Source organism: Penicillium argentinense, assembly GCF_028826775.1.
Source record: "Penicillium argentinense strain IBT 30761 chromosome Unknown utg000002l_segment0_segment0, whole genome shotgun sequence".
NCBI lineage: Eukaryota > Fungi > Ascomycota > Eurotiomycetes > Eurotiales > Aspergillaceae > Penicillium > Penicillium argentinense.
In genome coordinates, this window is record NW_026622661.1 from 586,924 (window position 1) to 604,092 (window position 17,169).

Here is a 17,169-nt window from a genome sequence, read left to right on the forward strand (position 1 = left end):
GGCGAGCCCCTAGCAGGAGCCCTGGTCGTATGCGGTGTGTGGTGGCGTGGTAGGGTGTCAGCGCCATCGTAGGAGTCTTAGCGTGTGGACGGCATCCGAGTCGACTGCTCGGAGATGTGCGTGGAGAGCGTCTCGCGGTTCTCGCAGAGGGCAATTGGGCTTGTCTCGAGTTGCTGGACGTGTGCGAAGCAATGGCCGGTGAAATTTCGTCTCCGGTCGTCCGAGGGTGAAGGCACTGTCGGCACCCGCGGGTGTAACTGCGTAGCCAGGGAGGGCTCACGGGAGCCGTTGAGCGACAAACACCGGGTTGGAGAGAGTTGCTCGCTCTTGGAGGAGAATTGCCGGGGAAAAGAGGGGAGAAATGAGGTGACAGGAAATTGCGAACCGCAATTGTGGAGGAACTGGGGAAGAGGGGCGCAGGAGGAGCCGGTGGGTTCCCCAATCAACACCGGTGGAGCGTGAAATCAGACGGATTGGCGCACAGGGATGGATGTACAAAAATGAGAGAATTAATTTGAGACTCGAGAATGCGCGAATATGCAGGATCTTGGCCCGCGAGCTGTGCACGACGCGGAGGTTGGGGAGGAGGAAGTCTTGGGAAAAAGCCGACGAAGAGAAGCCGGCCGTCGCCACTCCCTCGCTCCACCCGTTCCTTCTCCACCCGCACGCGACTCGACCGTTCTGCAGGAACATCACTCGCCACTGGCATGGCGACCCCAGTCAATGTGCTGAAATCCTACTCGGCTTTGTCTACGGGGCCGCACGGGTATCATCAATATCCCGTAACTGTCTTGTCTGAAGGGGGACGCTCTCTATCATTTTTGCTTCCTTCGACTCAACAACCCGTTTTCGCCAAGAAAGAATCCACTTTTTTCCAACTCTTTTCACGGCAGACGATAGAAAATTCGACCGTGCACAGATATAGGCTGCGCTATATACTTTACCAGCCGCAGTCTGACCGTCGACAGTGTGGCACAGACGACCTGCAGGTACATCGGACGCCCCTGATGTGGCCATGATTGGACAAGCGCGTGGAAACAATACGGGAGCGCCCCGTAAAGTCCTGATCCTGGCCAGTGATGAGGATTTAAACCATATTTAACTCAAACTGGTTAATTGCTTCTTCATGTATCTGCTCACCGGCAGTTACCACCCACATCACTTCTTTGGCTGGGGGAGACAACTATGTGACAACAACAGGGGAAGTGCACGAAAGTGCTCTCGTCTTGGCCAGTGATATGAATTCAAAATGAGGTTTCACTAAAGTTGGATCTTCTTCATTTATCTGCTAACCCCGCGGCTACCAGCAACGCCGAGGGGAAGCAAAGTCGTGTCGACAGGGCAGTGAGTACCTCAAAAGCCATCATCGTGGTCCTTGAAAAGGATTTAAAACTAGGTTTGATCCAAATTCGATTGTTCCTTCCTCATATATGTGCCGGGGGGCGAGGGGGGAAGGGGGAAAGGGAGTGATGATAGGGACAAACATGTGACAAAAATGCGGGGAGCGCCTCAGAAAGCCTTCATCAAGGTCAGCGGTGCGGCTATAAACAAAGTTTTCACCCAGATTTGATTTTTCCTTCATATGTCTGCCAACTTGTTATCAGCATCTACAGCTGAGATCCCGACCTCCATACCCGACGTGCCGAGGCACGAGCCGCCTCGTTGGGGTGGGTAACAATCCAGACAAATGAAATCTAATCAGTCGCGGCACTTTCATTCCAAGGCAGTCTTGAGGTGTCTGAGAAAGGATTGGGAGTAAGTTCTCAGGGCAGACTCCCACAATGAGAAAATGAACTCCCCGAATCGATACTATCAAGCTACAGGGACGGCGGTGTAATGGGAGTTTACCCTGCTGAGTGTTGGGCTCTGTTTTCATCGATCTAGAGTTAATTCCCGGGTTCGAATATTGCTGTGTCCTTCGCCAGAAATAGCGACGATTCGACCGCATTGCCATAGAGGATCGCTCAGCATTAAACGATTATGATAGCCAAGGTTGCAATGGCCTTCTGGATGAGATCGAAAACCTTCTACCTTAAGGGGCCGTATCTTCACACTGCAGCATTACATGATTCTAAACAAGCAAAGTACCGAATCGACGGAAAATCCGCATGTTCCGGTGTCGCTGGGCCCTTGGGCTAGGCTTCAGACTGTGAACTTGTCTTGGTATGTATGAGACGCTCAAGGGAATTTACGTAGTTATATGAAGGAGAATCGAGAATCTATTAGTTTGATGGAAATTCCTGCGGGGCGATACTCTCCCAACCAGGAGGACAGGAAATCTCGAGAAATTTACAGTCCCACGCATCCGGGGCCTCGATGTCACCTGATGAGGGTGAAAGCTGAAGACATCAACGCTTGCACTCACTTGATCGCAACGCCAGCACTTATTTATAGTGTATCATTCCATTCTCACAAGACACGCTGTGCTTTCCCGAAACAGTGAAAGACATATCTCTTAATGGAACTTATCAGAGAGATGCTTCACGTATATGTTTCCACGTGAATACATACGTCCTTCGCGAATACACGTCTGTTCGAGGTTCGAAGCTCGAAAACCTCTTCAGTTGCTGTTTCAACTTCGGTCGTTTCACAGTCAAGTCCAGCTCCGAGCTGATTGAGTTGTGGCCAAATACGTCAGGTTTCCCTGGAGAACCACCTCAAGTGGTGACGTTTCGATGCTTAATTCCCTCCTGAAGCAACCACCTAGGAGGCAACTCTATAATATACCCCTAAACACGATGAAAAGGTCGGTATGAGATTGTCGAAGCCCTCACCTTGAAGAGGCTATCTGTTCCGAAGACCGCCCGGTGACAAGGAAGGGCACAACCGAGACATGGAAATGATACCCCCTTTGGGGAGCTGTTGGCCCGCCGTAATGGACATTTAAGACGGCAAAGCTTTCACATAGTTCCAGAAACAGGTCGTAATACCCCCGAGATATCGTTTCTGCCGCTCGACATCAGATGATAAAGAGACCAGAAATACCTCGTCCTGCATGCTGGAACCGTCTCACAGACCGTTCTCCAGGAGCCTCGCGAGAGCAAGGCTGCTCGTAAGCAAAGACACAAAGCCAAAGAACTGGTAACTATGTTGTCGTGGCATTAATCCTTCTTCACTCTGGGGCTGCAGAGCTACAGGATACTGTTCAAGCATCTGGGGGTGTCGTACAACATAACAGGTATGATCTTAAGCATTCTCGCTATTGCTATTGCAATCGAGCCAATCATGCTATCACATGAAAAGAACAAACTAAATTTCGTCGTCTGTATTCCGGACAAGGCACAAGATAATGACTTCTCCTAGTCGGTTCTACAACACCCAGCTGTAATGTGTGTTTATCTGCATGCCTACCACCTACTGACTAGAGCCCCTAATGTCATTAAAATGACAGAATGTACCTTCGTCCGTACACTACAAGGCCCAAGGCCACGTCGTCCCCTCCTGGATGAAGGCACATCCGATCCTGTCAGCGACACGAGTGGGCTGAGGAGTATGCGAGGCCATGTGGAATCATTAGACTTTTCCGTGCTTTGGAATCATTTTGACAGGACTCCACTTGGCTGTCATGGCGGGCTGTGAATGGCTGCTCTTTCTGCTCTAAACATGGCTGCTTTTTGTCAACCAATCGGTGAAATGGCGGTGATTATGTAAGTGGGATCGAACGCTAACTGCTCGCTTGCTCGTCCTTCTGTCTGCCACGGATTCCAGCCTGAAACTGAGGACCTTGGTGTGCGACCAGCGGTGAGAATTCATCTTTGCAGAAAATATGGCACCGTCGAAAGATGCTACGAGGCGAAATGATGGTGGGGCATCAAGTCCGGAAGACCCATCATCGACAACCAGGTCCACAAATTACGATCGTCGACGAGAGCAAGTGCGAAAAGCACAGAAGTGAGATATTCGCAGCAATAACATGACCCTATTGAGTTTAGATTGCTAATTATATACGATAGGAAACACCGTGAACAGAAAGACCTTCGTCTGCGGAAACTCGAAGACGAGCTACACCGTCTTTACAGTCTGACCACGCTAGCAGACGAGCTCTCGGATTTACGATTTGAAAATGACGTCCTGCGCGACATTATTGCGCGACATTCAATTCAAGTACCACTGGAATACGCAACGCAACCTCCCCGTCTGGCGGAAGTGACTATTTTCGGCGATCACCGTTCCCACCAAGATATATCTGTCAAATTACCGAAGAACGACGTGCCCCACCCACGCCAAACTCAGCCCCCATCAACAGCTTTGGAATCAATTCAACAAAAATCAAGACCCGACGGCAGCGTCTCGCTGGCCCCTTCTCAAACCTACACCAGCTTCGCCCAACTAGGCGTAGACTTCGTCCTTTCGTGAGCCCCACACCAAACCACCCCGGTCAATGATTCCAAACTAACCCCAGTAGTCTGGAACGTCCTTGCTTATTCCACACCAGACCATCAGACCCCGAACTACCATCCGGACACGCCATGTCAATGCAGGGAATCCTACTGGCAGGGGCGCCACTTGAACTGCAGGATCAAACTTCATGGGAGGTGCCCACCGAACAACTCGATCGGTTATTCGAGCTGTCTGGATGTCTGGATCTGGATGGATATATTACGCCAGTCCAGGCTTGGAACAGGATAACAAGTCGCATCCAACTGACCAACTTGGATCTACGGAATCTGGAAAGGTTAAGGTCTGCTATGATTCCGCATATTAAGTGTTATGGGTATGTCCTTGTTCCTTTTTGAAAAAAAATATACGCTGATGATGTTTCAGGTTTGGTGCTTTGATAGAGGATGGTATATTTGAAGACCTGTATAGCGAATTATTCTGATATACTACGGCCCGAGAGGCCGATTTTTCTGGCGCTCAACCTCTTTATCCATTGAATAGAAGAATAGCCAGACCACAGTCTGTGACTTTTCTCCCAGGAAAGTAAACGGCATGAAATCCTCAATAGAACACCCTAATCGGTCACTTGAATGCACGCTATACCTCATGGAAAAGTAATGATGATTCAAATTCCACCCGGTTTTGAAAGTGGATCCTATGCTGGGAATGATTCCAAAGATCTTCCGCTCCGTGCTCTTATCCTAAATCTGGGTAAGCACCACCCTACAATCTTTGGAATCATGATCCGGTGTGTCCGAGATGATGTGGAATCACATTAAGAAATGATGTATAAATGCATTGTCCTATCCTGACTATTCCCTGCACCAAGCATCGCCTGGACAGCAAATCACAGAAATCCCCAATTCGTTTCATCTCTACCAAAACCCCCAAAAACATGCCTGGCTCTGGAAACTGTCTCTGCGGCAGCATTGCTTTCGAATACACCGGTGAATACCTCAAACAACAACTCCCCTTATTTAGCTACTAACGTAAGAACTACAGGCGAACCTGCCTTGACCGCACTGTGCCACTGCACCGCTTGCCAACAATGGGGCGGCAGCGCATTCTCCTCGAACGTGGCCGTTCTGACGACAAACTTCGCCATCACGAAGGGAACCCCCAAGACATGGGCACGTACCGGAGATCTGTCTGGAAAAAAGCACCATCTTTTCTTTTGTGGAGGTAAGTAGAACACCACTTTCGTTCACTGTGACGAGCGAGCTGACGGTTCAAGACTGCGGAACCAGCATCTTCTCCCAGCCTGAGGGCATGCCTGGTGTTACACAGATCAAGAGTGGAAACATGAAAAACTCGAATATTCCGATCATGGCTGAGATATTTGTTACTCGGCGTCGTGACTTTGTAACTGCCGTTGCTGGCTCGAAGCAGGCTCCTGAGATGCCTTAAGACACTGTTGACGGACGGGCCCTCCTAGTTGCATAAGAGTCCAATGCAGAATGTTTTTTTTGTCACAATCATTGATTGTATTCGTCAAAATTAGTATGGGTTCTTTGCAATGAACGTAGAAATGTCCTTCGTGGAATTGTCAATGCGGCTCGTTGCATAGTCCGAAGATAGCCCCCACACTAAATGGGAAAGGTGGGGTAGTGTGGGATTAGATCGGAGGCACTCCGAGCATCAGTTTCGAGTGTCCGCATTTCCCCACACGGGGTAACTCTTCTTGCTTCAGTACCTGGTGTCGTTCTGATCCTCTTTCGATTCGAGCAGAATATATGACCAATTCCAAAATGACAGCTCAGGCCGCATCGTACGACTCCCCCACAACCCAACGTCTTGTTCACTCTACTAAAACTCTCAGTTACGTCCTCGTCACCGGCGCAACTGGCTTCATCGGCGCCCATGTTGTCGACAACCTTCTCGCCAAGGGCCTCAAGGTCCGAGGTTCCACGCGGTCAGCAGCGAAGGGCGAAGAGATGAAAGCTGCGCGACCGCAATACGCGTCCAGACTCGACTTTGTCGTTGTTGAGGATTTTACTCAGATTGGCGTGTTTGACTCTGTCATGGAAGGCATAGATGCGGTCATCCACGTTGCCAGTGTGAGATTATATTTTAGCCTGGGGTAGGACGACTTGATTAATGATGTACAGCCATTCTTCTACGACACAACCAACAACGAGCAAGAACTCATCATCCCTGCCATCAATGGCGTCAAGTCGATCCTCACAGCCTCCGCAAAGGCCGGTACCGTGAAACGCATCGTGCTAACCTCCTCATTCGCCTCGATTGTCGACGTCGATAGCACTCCCTCCCCCGATTTCACATACACTGCCCAACACTGGAACCCGCTTAGCTACGACACCGCCGTCGACCCAAAGTCCACTTCCGTGGTCGCATACAGAGGATCGAAGAAATTCGCCGAGCTCGCAGCGTGGGACTTTGTCAAGACCGAGAAGCCGTGCTTTGATCTAGTTACCCTCTGCCCGCCAATGGTCTTTGGTCCAGTCGTACATCCAGTCCACAACATCAAGCAGCTCAATGAGTCGAACTCTGTCCTCTGGAGCGTGGCGGCTGGTGTGGATCCTCTTCCTGGTTCGCGGGTCCCTGCGTGGATTGATGCGCGGGATCTGGCGGAGGTTCATGTTCAGGCTCTACTTAGACCAGAGACTGGTGGGAAGCGGTTCTTGCCTGCTGCCCTGGAGCCGTTCTCTTATGGGTACGCTGCGGATATTATGAAGGATACTTTCGAGTGGGCTAAGGATACTGTTACTTCGAACTATCAGTCTGGGCAAAAGCCCCATGCTCCATACGGGGTTGATGGACAAACGGTTGCTAATGAGCTGGGTGTCAAGTATCGCAGTTTCAAGGAAACTGTCGTGGACTTTGTCGGCCAGGTGAAGGATACACTGGCATGATGCTCTCAGATGTGATTGAATTTCGTGTTCGAATATCATAGAGTAAATGATCTGCGCGGTTTCAATGTGAGTGTTATTTGAAGAAATTTAACTTACCGAAAATCCGGTCCTCTGTGCCTCGTCGGAAAGGGCAAGACAAGCCTCCACAGTAGGCCTCCTCAGTCACCAGCTCCTTTGACGCGTAGGCAGTCAATCTCGGCCTCACGGGTGCTGGTGAAACTGGAACATGGTATCATCAAAAACAATGATGAGCTCCACAACAATCACTCCGCGATTGACCAACTCGAAATCCAACCCACCACAAACAACGACATCATTTGTGACAGCGGAACGCTCTCGACCGGCGACGATGATCCTGATGTTACCACGGAGGATGGCGAAGTACTGCACACCAAGGGTCCGTCCAATCGATCTACGCTCGTGGGGTACAAGTTCACAGGTGGCCGTTGGATAGTACCGGGAACGAACGTCTAGAGTCGAGTTGGCGAACAGGACTGAAACGAGCCGGCCATTGCCAACGGGGTTGCGGCGCGCTCGGAAGATGCGGAGTCTGGTGGGTGGGATCGGGGCCGGGGTACCTGTGAAGGGCACATGGACCTGTTCATTCGGATTGTGAACCATTCTGACGGGAAGCAGGAAGCCTGATGAGGTTGGTGATTGAGCTGGTAATCAAAGGATGGTCACGAATGCTCTAGATGAGTTTTCGGTGAACAGGAGTAGTCGGTCGAAAAAAATATATTCTGTCACGCACATACAAAGTGCATTACCCGAAGGAATGTAGCTGCCTCAAGAGTAAAGGCCAGAAATGGGAAGAGTGTGTCTGGAAAACAGAGGGACAGAGGGTGTAGCCGGCGGCTGTCAGGAAGTGAGAAGTCAGCCGCTAGCGCGGTGGCACTTCAATCTCCAGAGCAACTTGAACATCTGCAACAATCGGAGTGACCCAGAGACCTAGCCAATTATTTCCATTCCGTTCTTTGCTTCAGAATAAATTTCAAAATAAAATTAGAATTCTAACTTCTTAATTTTGATGATACGGCGAACAGTAATACATTTGCAAGGCGTTAGTCCATTAGGCAGGAAGGCCTTCATTTATCTTTGAGCTTTCGGCTAGATGTTTCCAATTTCCATCGCTAGTATTTCCATCGCTAGTTTTACTCAATCCTCTTCCTCTTCAGGGTCATAAATAGGACCAGCAGGCGTCTTCTCCAATCGAACACCATTCTCAGTAACAATCTCCTTGCTAGGAACAACAACAGCAAACAGTCTCGCGACATCTGTCCCCCGATTGACCCATTCATGATTCGTTCCACGGCAGACTACTACATCATGCGGCTGTAAGATCTTCTCCACTCCCCCATCCGTAATGAGCCCGACTTTACCAGACAGAACGACAAAGTAGTCGAGGCTCAGAGTACGATGCATCCATCCGTGTTCGGCGGGCGGCAGATCAAGAATGCGACAGGAGGGACCCTTAGTGTCGGCGAGAGGAACGAGGCTCTTATGCGGATCGGGAAGCTCACGCATGTTGTCGACGGGGAAGCCGCGGGAACGGTGGATTTGAACGACGCCGAAGCCTGAGTTTGGACCCGGGGTGGAAAATTCAGGTGTGGTGGTCGGGTCGTAGGGAGTCAAGACCTCATCGGACGCAAAATAGGCCTTGCCCTTGGGATCGTGTCCTGTGATGATGCGGCGGATTGGGGTGTCCATTTGAAGGTTTTGGTTGGAGTGGGAGTTCTTTGAGGTGTGATTGCAGCAATGCCGACTGAGCCTATCCGGCGTATCACGCAGTAGACTTTATAGTTTTTCGGACATCATCAAAACAATTCTCGCGTCTTCCCTTTCTTCAGTGTTGATTTGAACAAGTGCGGTGGGTCTTCGGCCTCGGGACGTTCCTTTGACATTGATCTGACAAGATTGATAATCGAGCATTTATAATATGATCCATGAGGCTGAAGAGGAGCTTGATTCTTGTCAATTTTATTGGCGGCTTGGTAGACGCTATATCTCGAAGCGCGATAGCCTTTCAATGAATTCAGCTAAGGTTGTTTTGTCCAAGCTACTCTTTGGCAAGGCTGTTCCTGATGACAAATCTCATGCTTGCCAGCGCCTTGGGCTCGGAGTTAGCGCGAAATGCCGAAACAGCGACATCACAATCCACCTTCTGTTGTTTTCTGAAACGATGTCAAATTCAGAAGCCACAAAAAGAAGCAAGGCCTATTTTGGGATTGCAAATTCTTCGAGGTTTCAGGAACAAATAATGTTGGTCCTTCTTCCATACCACATGCCTGGAAATATATATCGCGTTGAGGTTCCAGGATAAGGCACCGAATTGATGCCTCATTCCCAACCTCTGTCGGCATGCCTGTCCTGGGAAACCGGAGGCACTGAGCTTGATATACGCTTCAAGCTCTCTTGCCACCATTATATTCTACATTCGGGAGATCTTCATGGAAGAACCCCGATCGAGACCGATTATGAGGGATTTACTACTGTCAGGGGCTTGCCGTCCGTTCAGGGATAAATACCCCCAGAATCGCACGTAGACAACACAATACAGTCAAGCAAAAGTTCTGTCAATTCCATTAAGGTCGATTTGTCTAGCAGGCCCTCATTCTATATTCAGTGCTTCGTCATAGCCCATCTCAACATATCGCACATACCTCCGTCTTACCAATATACACTGAACCCTTACAATGTAGTCCTGTGTACTCCAAGTACAACAGTATAGTTCATGGAAAGGTGCAGTACGATGGAGGATCGTATGGATTTTCTTTGAAAATTTTATGCCGCAACCATTCCAATAGAAGCTCGGAAAGGCCGAACGGTAGATTCATAAATGCTGACTGAGATTGTTTCCCCGCACGACCCCGGCAGTGACGTGACGCGATCTCGGGGGAATGCGAGACGCAACGATCGCAAAACATCACCGACCAACATGCCGACCGCGCAAGCAAAACTCGGGGACCTTGTCATCGCGGAGGCCGAGTCCTGGGAGGAAGTCGAAGGAAATGTCTACGTGTGTTGATTGATCTGATCCAATATGGCCCCAAGCTGACGGCTACAGTTCCCCCGCTCAGCAGTCCAGGACAAAGCATCCTTCGTGAAAACAGACACAACAACATTTTGCCCTTGGAAAGGGACCGCGAACTACTACACGATTAATACTGGTGGTATGCATTCCTAACAACGCTAGACGATGGGTTCTAATCAAGATCGAAGAAACGACTGTTGAAGACGCCGCTTGGTACTATGCAGAGCCGTATGAGAAGGCGAAAAATATCAAGGACCACATTGCTTTCTGTGAGTTCAGCAGCATAACAGCGTCGATTTTAGATTAGACTGACGGTATCGAGTACAGATAAGTCCAAGGTCGACGTCATATTCCAGTGAAGCCATCCCTTGCTGGCTAAGCAGATCTGGCACGCGCAGCTCAAAGTCCGATTCTTAACCGAGGCTAGTCATTTGCCTTGTCATACCAATCATCATAAACCTCAGCTCCGAGCTCCTTCCCTTTAATCGTAATTTGCTGCATGGGCAAAAACACAAATAGCAGCCTCGCCCACTCTGTAGAGCTACGATTCCGAAACGAATGCGCCGTCCCACGCTGCACAGAAACGTCGCCACGTCTAAGCAGTCGACTCGCCCCAGAATCAAGAATTAAATCCACTTCTCCGTCGAGAACAATTCCATAGTCGAGACTGACCGTCCGATGCATCGGGGTCATCTTTCCCGGGCGCAGATCGATCATTCGAAACACAGTCCCTTGTTCGGTCGTAAGGCCGGGCGATTGGTGCAGGAATTCGTCGTACATGGCGATATCGGCTTCGTCGTCGATAGAGACTGGGACGCTTGTTGTCGCGTAGAGTAGGGCGATCTCCCCGTCTTCGCCTGCTGGCTTCGAGGGCATGTAGTCCGGGATCTGGGCATGGGAAACGAATACTGCTTCGCCGTCGGTGCTGTGCGTTGTTATGTAGCGGTGGATGTGAGGGAGGTCGTTCTCCTTGTGCCTGTGGCGGGCCATCTTCTGGGATGTGTGGTTGCATTTGCGATCGTAGATTGTGGATCGGAGTCGTGTATGCGGTACGTAGCTCCGGAATCCATTGGGATCGGTGGCAGGGGCACGACATGTCCCATCATCATGTCATCACTGCATAGATATAAGCAATGTCAATACCAGTGGTTTGTGCCATGTGGCGAAGCCGATAGAGTTTCAGAGAACAGATCAAGGGAAAGGCAAAGCCACACGCGGAGGAAGTCAAATTTTGTTTTGGATGCAGCTATTGACAAGAAGGTCCTTTTGACATCATCTGTGCAAACTTGTCGCTGAGATGATTCTCCAGCATGTTCTTATGGCCTTTCGAAATGCCTAGCCGAGCATCCATCTGGGCCGCCATCTTTGCAATGCATTCGTCTAAGCTCGGTCCATCCTGAAATTTGAGAACATCCTCCTTGGCATCGACCGCGTCTTTCCACAATGTCTCGAGCTCATCTCTCCAGCCCAGAAGATCGGCAAGTCGACGGACGCCATCGTCACATGGGCCCAGCATACAAACATCTTCTTTCCGATTTCCGAAATCGCCCGCTTTCTCCATGTTGATGAGAAGCCGGGGTACACCTTTATTGGCAAGGCGTGGCAAGGTCGAGCATGGTGCGACCTTCAAGCTCGTCCCCATAACGAGCATGAGATCCCCCTGTCCCACTACCTTCTCCTTCTCGTCGAACTCCTTTGGTAGCGACTGCCCAAAGAACACCACATTCGGCTTGATCGCACCCCCACACTCGGCTTTCAGACAATACGGGACCTCACCATTATGGATCGCTCTCTTCATGAGGTCATCCGGGTACTCAGTCTTGCATTTCCAGCAATGCTGACTCTTCCAGTTCCCATGTGCCCAGAGTACCTTGTCAGTCGGAATACCAGCATCCTCCTCGAGACCATCAATATTCTGCGTGAAGAGATAGTGGAGGAGCCCTTTCTTCGCCAGCAAGGCTAGGAATGCGTGCGAAATTGTCGGCTTGAGGTTTCCCGGATGACGCGCTCGCGCGATTGCATAGAAGGGTTCGGGCGAATGGGAGAAGTAGCTAATGTGAAAGATCGCCTCGGGATACGGTAGCTTTAGAGGAGCGAGCTTATCGTACAGTCCTGTCGTTGGAGATCTGAAGTCTGGGATACCGGCCGACGTGCTGATGCCGGCGCCCGTGAGAACGACGATGCGGCTAATATGGCCATTTTTGATGTTGTCGGCAATCGATTCGATATCGCCCTGTGTAGAGGTGCTAGGAATGGATTCGGTGGCTTCGATTTCCGTCATTTTAGACAGCTTGTTGAATTGAGGAATCTGCATGCGGGTCAAGCGTAAAAGAGAATTGGAATTGGGAAGAGCTTCGATGGCGGGGCTGTTAGCGGCAGCCACAAAACATCATGTGATGAGCCATTATTTACTTCCTGCAGAGCCTCACACGGGATGAAGCTTTGAGATTGACTAATAAAGAGGTTGAAGCTGCATTAGTTCGTCCTTTAAGCCTCGTTTGTGTGGGGCTTATCGACAGAGCGTCCAGTGCTGTGTTGATGAGCAGAAATACCGAGTCGCCTGTGTCAGTGACGGAACTTGTGCCTGATGGGTTCAGGAGCAAAGGCCGATGTGGCGTTCAGGCAGACCAATTTCAGTGCACTCAGGAAGCCTATACCACATACAAATGAGACTGTTTGAGGATACGACTAGGGCCTTAAGTGCGATGTGCGTCGCGATGGTGGAGGAATTGCCAGTCTTAAAGTACCTAATAATCCTCAGATCTACTGCATGTTCCCTTACCTGATGAGAGCTAATTTATCTTGTCGTTTCCGCTCTCAAACACGAAATCGAATCCGACATTGTGCGGCGATCCCGTTGCAAACTTCTGAGATATATGCGACCTGCATCCATCGCATTTTGGGGCATTCCTATCTCATTCTCATCGAGAACGGACCATTAATGGAGCTTGCAGGTCATTTTAAGTCCGGCAAATCTCCAAGCCCCGAAAAGACGACTTCTGGCTGGACCGTTCGCGTCGGAGAATGGACGGAGCATCACAACGGAGGAACGGAGGGTTGGGCCAGAACTCACCAGGAGGTGCTTTCCTCTCAATATATAAAGTCAGAATTTCTCACGATAAATCATGTCGTTCTATCCGAGACTCTTCACCTTGTTTAGCTATCTCAGGGATGAAAATCGCGATGGAAAACGACAAGCAAAACAAGAGCCACCAAGGCACCAAGCAACCTGGACCCGAGGCCAACGCCCACGAATACCCATCAACAGCCAAGGGGCTCACGATCATCATCGCAATCATGACATCCATGTTCCTGGTGTCTTTGGTGAGTCTATCGTCCAACACACAGTGTCCGCCTCCGATAGCTACTAACCCGGCCAGGACCGAACAATCATCGCAACAGCGATCCCCTACATCACTGACGAATTCGGTAAGACCATAACACTGCTCTACACTCTCCCCTACACTCTCCCACGCCTTCACACTACACCTCAACAGACCCCGAAACACCCTCAGCCTCTGCTCAGCAAGAACTAATCAACACAGACTCTATAAAAGACATAGCCTGGTACGGCAGCGCCTACCTCCTCCCAAACAGCAGCCTACAACTCCTCTTCGGTAAAATCTACAAATTCCACAACACACGGTCCATCTTCCTCTCCTCAATCCTGCTCTTCGAAATTGGGTCCGCCGTCTGCGGCGCCGCGCCCTCGTCAACGGCTCTCACAATTGGACGGGCAATCGCAGGCGCTGGCTCCGCGGGAGTGATGAGCGGTGTTATGCAGATCCTTGTCTTCGTTGCGCCGCTCGAGAAGAGACCTGTCTACGCTGGCCTGATTGCGAGTGTATCTGCCATTGCGTCGGTTGTGAGTCCGCTTCTTGCAGGCGCGTTTACGGAGAATGTTTCGTGGCGCTGGTGCTTTTATATTAACCTACCTATTGCCGGGGTTGCGGTTGTGGCTGTTTGGGTTCTTGTAAGGATTCCTTCGCCTGCCGGGTCTGGACTGTCTTTCAAGGAGAAGGTTGGACAGCTGGACCTACTGGGGCTTGTTGTTTTTGTTCCTTGTATTGTCTGTCTCGTGTTTGCACTTCAGTGGGGTGGATCGACCTACACGTGGGACGACGGACGGATCATCGCGTTGTTGGTGGTTTTCGGAGTGACACTACTAACCTGGCTGACCATCCAGTACATCAAAAAAGAATACGCCACCGTCCCGGGAAGGATCTTCTTCCAGCGAAACATCCTGTCCGGCATCGGCTTCGCAACCGCAACAATGTCCGCCATGACGCTTCTGGTGTACTACATCCCAACCTGGTTCCAAGCCGTGAAGGGCGACAGCCCCGTAAATGCAGGGCTATCATTCATCCCGTTCCTCTTCTCTCTCGTCATCGCATCAACGCTCGGCGGCCTCGTCACCAGTAAACTCGGCTACTACAATCCGACCATGCTCCTCAGCTGTATAATCGCTCCCATCGGGGTTGGCCTGCTGACAGCTAAGTTCAGTCCCAATACTACGCATCCGACGTGGATCGGTCTGCAGGTTCTCTGTGGCTTGGGGATTGGGCTGGGACAGCAACAGTCGATCATTGCCGTGCAGGCTGTTCTGCCACCAGCGGATATCCCGATTGGGATGGCCCTTGTTTTCTTTGGGCAGCAGCTTGGTGGGACTATCTTTCTATCTGTTGCGGAGACGGTTTTTAGTGAGAGTCTCCTTAGTGGGTTGAATGGCATTCGTGGTCTGGGTGCTGGGACGGCGGCGAGTATTGCTTCTGCTGGTGCGACTGAATTTCGACATCTTGTGCCGCCGGGGTTGATGCCGGAGGTGCTGGATGTGTATAGTCGGGCGATTACGATGACGTGGTATATTGCTCTTGGGACGATCTGCTTTGGTGTTGTTCCTGCGGTCTGTATGGAGTGGAGGGAAATTAAGAGTAAGAAGAGGGTGGATAAGGGGGGCAAAGTGGCGGCCACCGGGGATGGCAGCGAGCACAAGAAGAAGCCTGATGTGGAACGAGATTGCTTGAGTGTGCAGTACACAGCTCCAAGCATTTGTAACAAATTCAAATAGACCCATGTAGATTTGTGATCTCTGGCGAAAAACCACTTTCCACTACAGCCCACCTCTGAGCAACAATCCCATAAGCGTAGGAAAAAACTAACATTCATATATACTGCATAAGCCATATCCATCATCACTCATGTACCCCCAGTAAAATCAAACCTGATCCGAGGAATACAACTTAACCGGCACCCCCCGATCATGCATCATTGTCAAATTCGAATTCTTAATCGGCTCCTGAAGGGGATGCGGATCCGCGTTCTCAACCGTATCAAAATGCTGCATGAGCCTGACAACCGTATAACTCGCCTCCGTCAGGGCATATTGTTCTGCAACAGTTAGCTTCACCCACACAATTTCGCCATCTCACAATATGCGGAGCAACTCACGACCAAGACAAATTCTCGGACCCCCATTAAAGGGCAAATATTCCCACCCATGCTTCGCATTCTCCTCCCAGCGCTCCGGCCTAAAAATCCTCGCATCCTTCCCCCAGTAATCCGTCCGGCGGTGCATAGCAAAGACATTATACGCGACGAGCTGGCCTTTCTGGATATATACCGGAGACCGCTTATCCGGACCCCCGCCTACAGGGAGGGAGGTATCCTTCGTTGCGACGCGGAAGTTAACGGGCACAGGCGGTTGCAATCGAAGAACCTCGTTGAGGACGTAGCGGAGATACTTAACATCCTTCAACTTTGCTTGCGTAATTTCGCATTTCGGATTGCGCACATCGCCAAACTCATCCACGATTTCCCGACGCAGGCGCTCCCAGACAGCAGGGTACTGCGCCAGATAAAAGAACGTCGAACTCAACAGAGAAGCCGTCGTATCCCGGCCCGCGAGGAGGATATTCAACATATTATCCCGCAGCATCTTGGGGTTATCCGTCTCAGCCGCCAGCGCCTCAAGAAAGATATACCGTCCATCAGACTTAGATTCAGGATTTCGCTTCCGTGCCAGCGCAACATTAACATAGTGATCAACGACCTCATGGACGCGCGCATTCGCCTCGCGGAATTCCTTGGGATTAACGAGCCAATACAGGCTCTGTGCGCGCGAGCGCGCAGCGAGGTAATCCTGTGCTGTCGTGAATGCTTCCGCAAAACCCTGCGCGTTGCGCACGGCGGATTTCTCTAGCACCCCTGTTGTTCCGGGGGACATGCAGCCGACGGATTCGCCGAAGAGAAAGTGTGTTGCGCTGTCAAGGGTCAGGAGGAAGAAGAGGCGTTGAATGTCGAATGCACTGCGGTCTTTTGGGATTAGGGCGATTAGGTGGGTTATGTGGTCGTCCAGCATTGTTAGGTCGGCGACCTGGACACCATTAGCAACTGAATAATATACAGCGTTGCTTGATGGTATTGACGAACCTGATCCCTCGCAAACTGAGGCCTCAACAAGCCCCTTGCATGCGACCAACCCGCCCCATCAAGCGTGAAAATGCCATCCCCAAGCAACGGATCAAACTGCTCATGTCGCGTGCCGAGGCAAAAATCCTTAAACTGCGTCGCGAGGAGGGCCTTGATATTCTCCGGCTCGATGGTGACGATGATCCGCCGCGACAGGAAACGCTGCAGGAAGGTTGTTCCGTGCAGATCGAACTGATCGGCCAGGTAGTCGATCCATCTCTTTTCGCGAACGGCTTTGCTCAGGCGCAGAAAGCCCGGGATCCCGAAGAAGGCTGTTGATCCCTTGACCGGTTCTTCGCATCCCAGGGCCTTGGATTGTCGGTAGTGATGGATTTTGCTTGTTATGGAGCTCAGGATTGTGAACGCCAGGTACAGTGCGCCCAGCGCCAGGGCGAGGGTGGCGGGGCTGAGGAGCAT

General features: G+C 50.8%; 10 protein-coding genes across 10 annotated transcripts; 5 read left to right on the forward strand and 5 right to left on the reverse strand.

The window, feature by feature from the left end:
- Positions 1-3,766: 3,766 nt before the first annotated feature.
- On the forward strand, positions 3,767-4,822 carry N7532_001104 (bZIP transcription factor; the record flags this gene model as incomplete). The annotated part of the gene is made up of 4 exons (XM_056613598.1): positions 3,767-3,891; positions 3,954-4,352; positions 4,406-4,714; positions 4,765-4,822. 4 exons carry the CDS (start codon positions 3,767-3,769, stop codon positions 4,820-4,822), a joined length of 891 nt encoding a protein of 296 aa, XP_056478639.1.
- Positions 4,823-5,275: 453 nt separating this feature from the next.
- N7532_001105 (GFA family protein) lies at positions 5,276-5,787 on the forward strand (the record flags this gene model as incomplete). The annotated part of the gene is made up of 3 exons (XM_056613599.1): positions 5,276-5,327; positions 5,383-5,562; positions 5,615-5,787. 3 exons carry the CDS (start codon positions 5,276-5,278, stop codon positions 5,785-5,787), a joined length of 405 nt encoding a protein of 134 aa, XP_056478640.1.
- Positions 5,788-6,128: 341 nt separating this feature from the next.
- Positions 6,129-7,253, forward strand: N7532_001106 (SDR family oxidoreductase; the record flags this gene model as incomplete). The annotated part of the gene is made up of 3 exons (XM_056613600.1): positions 6,129-6,148; positions 6,200-6,437; positions 6,489-7,253. The coding sequence occupies 3 exons, from the start codon at positions 6,129-6,131 to the stop codon at positions 7,251-7,253; spliced, it is 1,023 nt and encodes a 340-aa protein (XP_056478641.1).
- Positions 7,254-7,454: 201 nt separating this feature from the next.
- On the reverse strand, positions 7,455-7,874 carry N7532_001107 (uncharacterized protein; the record flags this gene model as incomplete). The annotated part of the gene is made up of 1 exon (XM_056613601.1): positions 7,455-7,874. The coding sequence occupies one exon, from the start codon at positions 7,872-7,874 to the stop codon at positions 7,455-7,457; it is 420 nt and encodes a 139-aa protein (XP_056478642.1).
- Positions 7,875-8,408: 534 nt separating this feature from the next.
- On the reverse strand, positions 8,409-8,960 carry N7532_001108 (cupin domain-containing protein; the record flags this gene model as incomplete). The annotated part of the gene is made up of 1 exon (XM_056613602.1): positions 8,409-8,960. The coding sequence occupies one exon, from the start codon at positions 8,958-8,960 to the stop codon at positions 8,409-8,411; it is 552 nt and encodes a 183-aa protein (XP_056478643.1).
- Positions 8,961-10,188: 1,228 nt separating this feature from the next.
- Positions 10,189-10,591, forward strand: N7532_001109 (DUF427 domain-containing protein; the record flags this gene model as incomplete). Its single annotated transcript, XM_056613603.1, has 3 exons — positions 10,189-10,269; positions 10,318-10,423; positions 10,473-10,591. 3 exons carry the CDS (start codon positions 10,189-10,191, stop codon positions 10,589-10,591), a joined length of 306 nt encoding a protein of 101 aa, XP_056478644.1.
- Positions 10,592-10,707: 116 nt separating this feature from the next.
- N7532_001110 (cupin domain-containing protein) lies at positions 10,708-11,274 on the reverse strand (the record flags this gene model as incomplete). Its single annotated transcript, XM_056613604.1, has 1 exon — positions 10,708-11,274. The coding sequence occupies one exon, from the start codon at positions 11,272-11,274 to the stop codon at positions 10,708-10,710; it is 567 nt and encodes a 188-aa protein (XP_056478645.1).
- Positions 11,275-11,530: 256 nt separating this feature from the next.
- Positions 11,531-12,565, reverse strand: N7532_001111 (Sirtuin family; the record flags this gene model as incomplete). The annotated part of the gene is made up of 1 exon (XM_056613605.1): positions 11,531-12,565. The coding sequence occupies one exon, from the start codon at positions 12,563-12,565 to the stop codon at positions 11,531-11,533; it is 1,035 nt and encodes a 344-aa protein (XP_056478646.1).
- Positions 12,566-13,455: 890 nt separating this feature from the next.
- On the forward strand, positions 13,456-15,352 carry N7532_001112 (MDR family MFS transporter; the record flags this gene model as incomplete). The annotated part of the gene is made up of 3 exons (XM_056613606.1): positions 13,456-13,608; positions 13,665-13,713; positions 13,782-15,352. The coding sequence occupies 3 exons, from the start codon at positions 13,456-13,458 to the stop codon at positions 15,350-15,352; spliced, it is 1,773 nt and encodes a 590-aa protein (XP_056478647.1).
- Positions 15,353-15,499: 147 nt separating this feature from the next.
- Positions 15,500-17,169, reverse strand: N7532_001113 (cytochrome P450; the record flags this gene model as incomplete). Its single annotated transcript, XM_056613607.1, has 3 exons — positions 15,500-15,672; positions 15,733-16,657; positions 16,714-17,169. The coding sequence occupies 3 exons, from the start codon at positions 17,167-17,169 to the stop codon at positions 15,500-15,502; spliced, it is 1,554 nt and encodes a 517-aa protein (XP_056478648.1).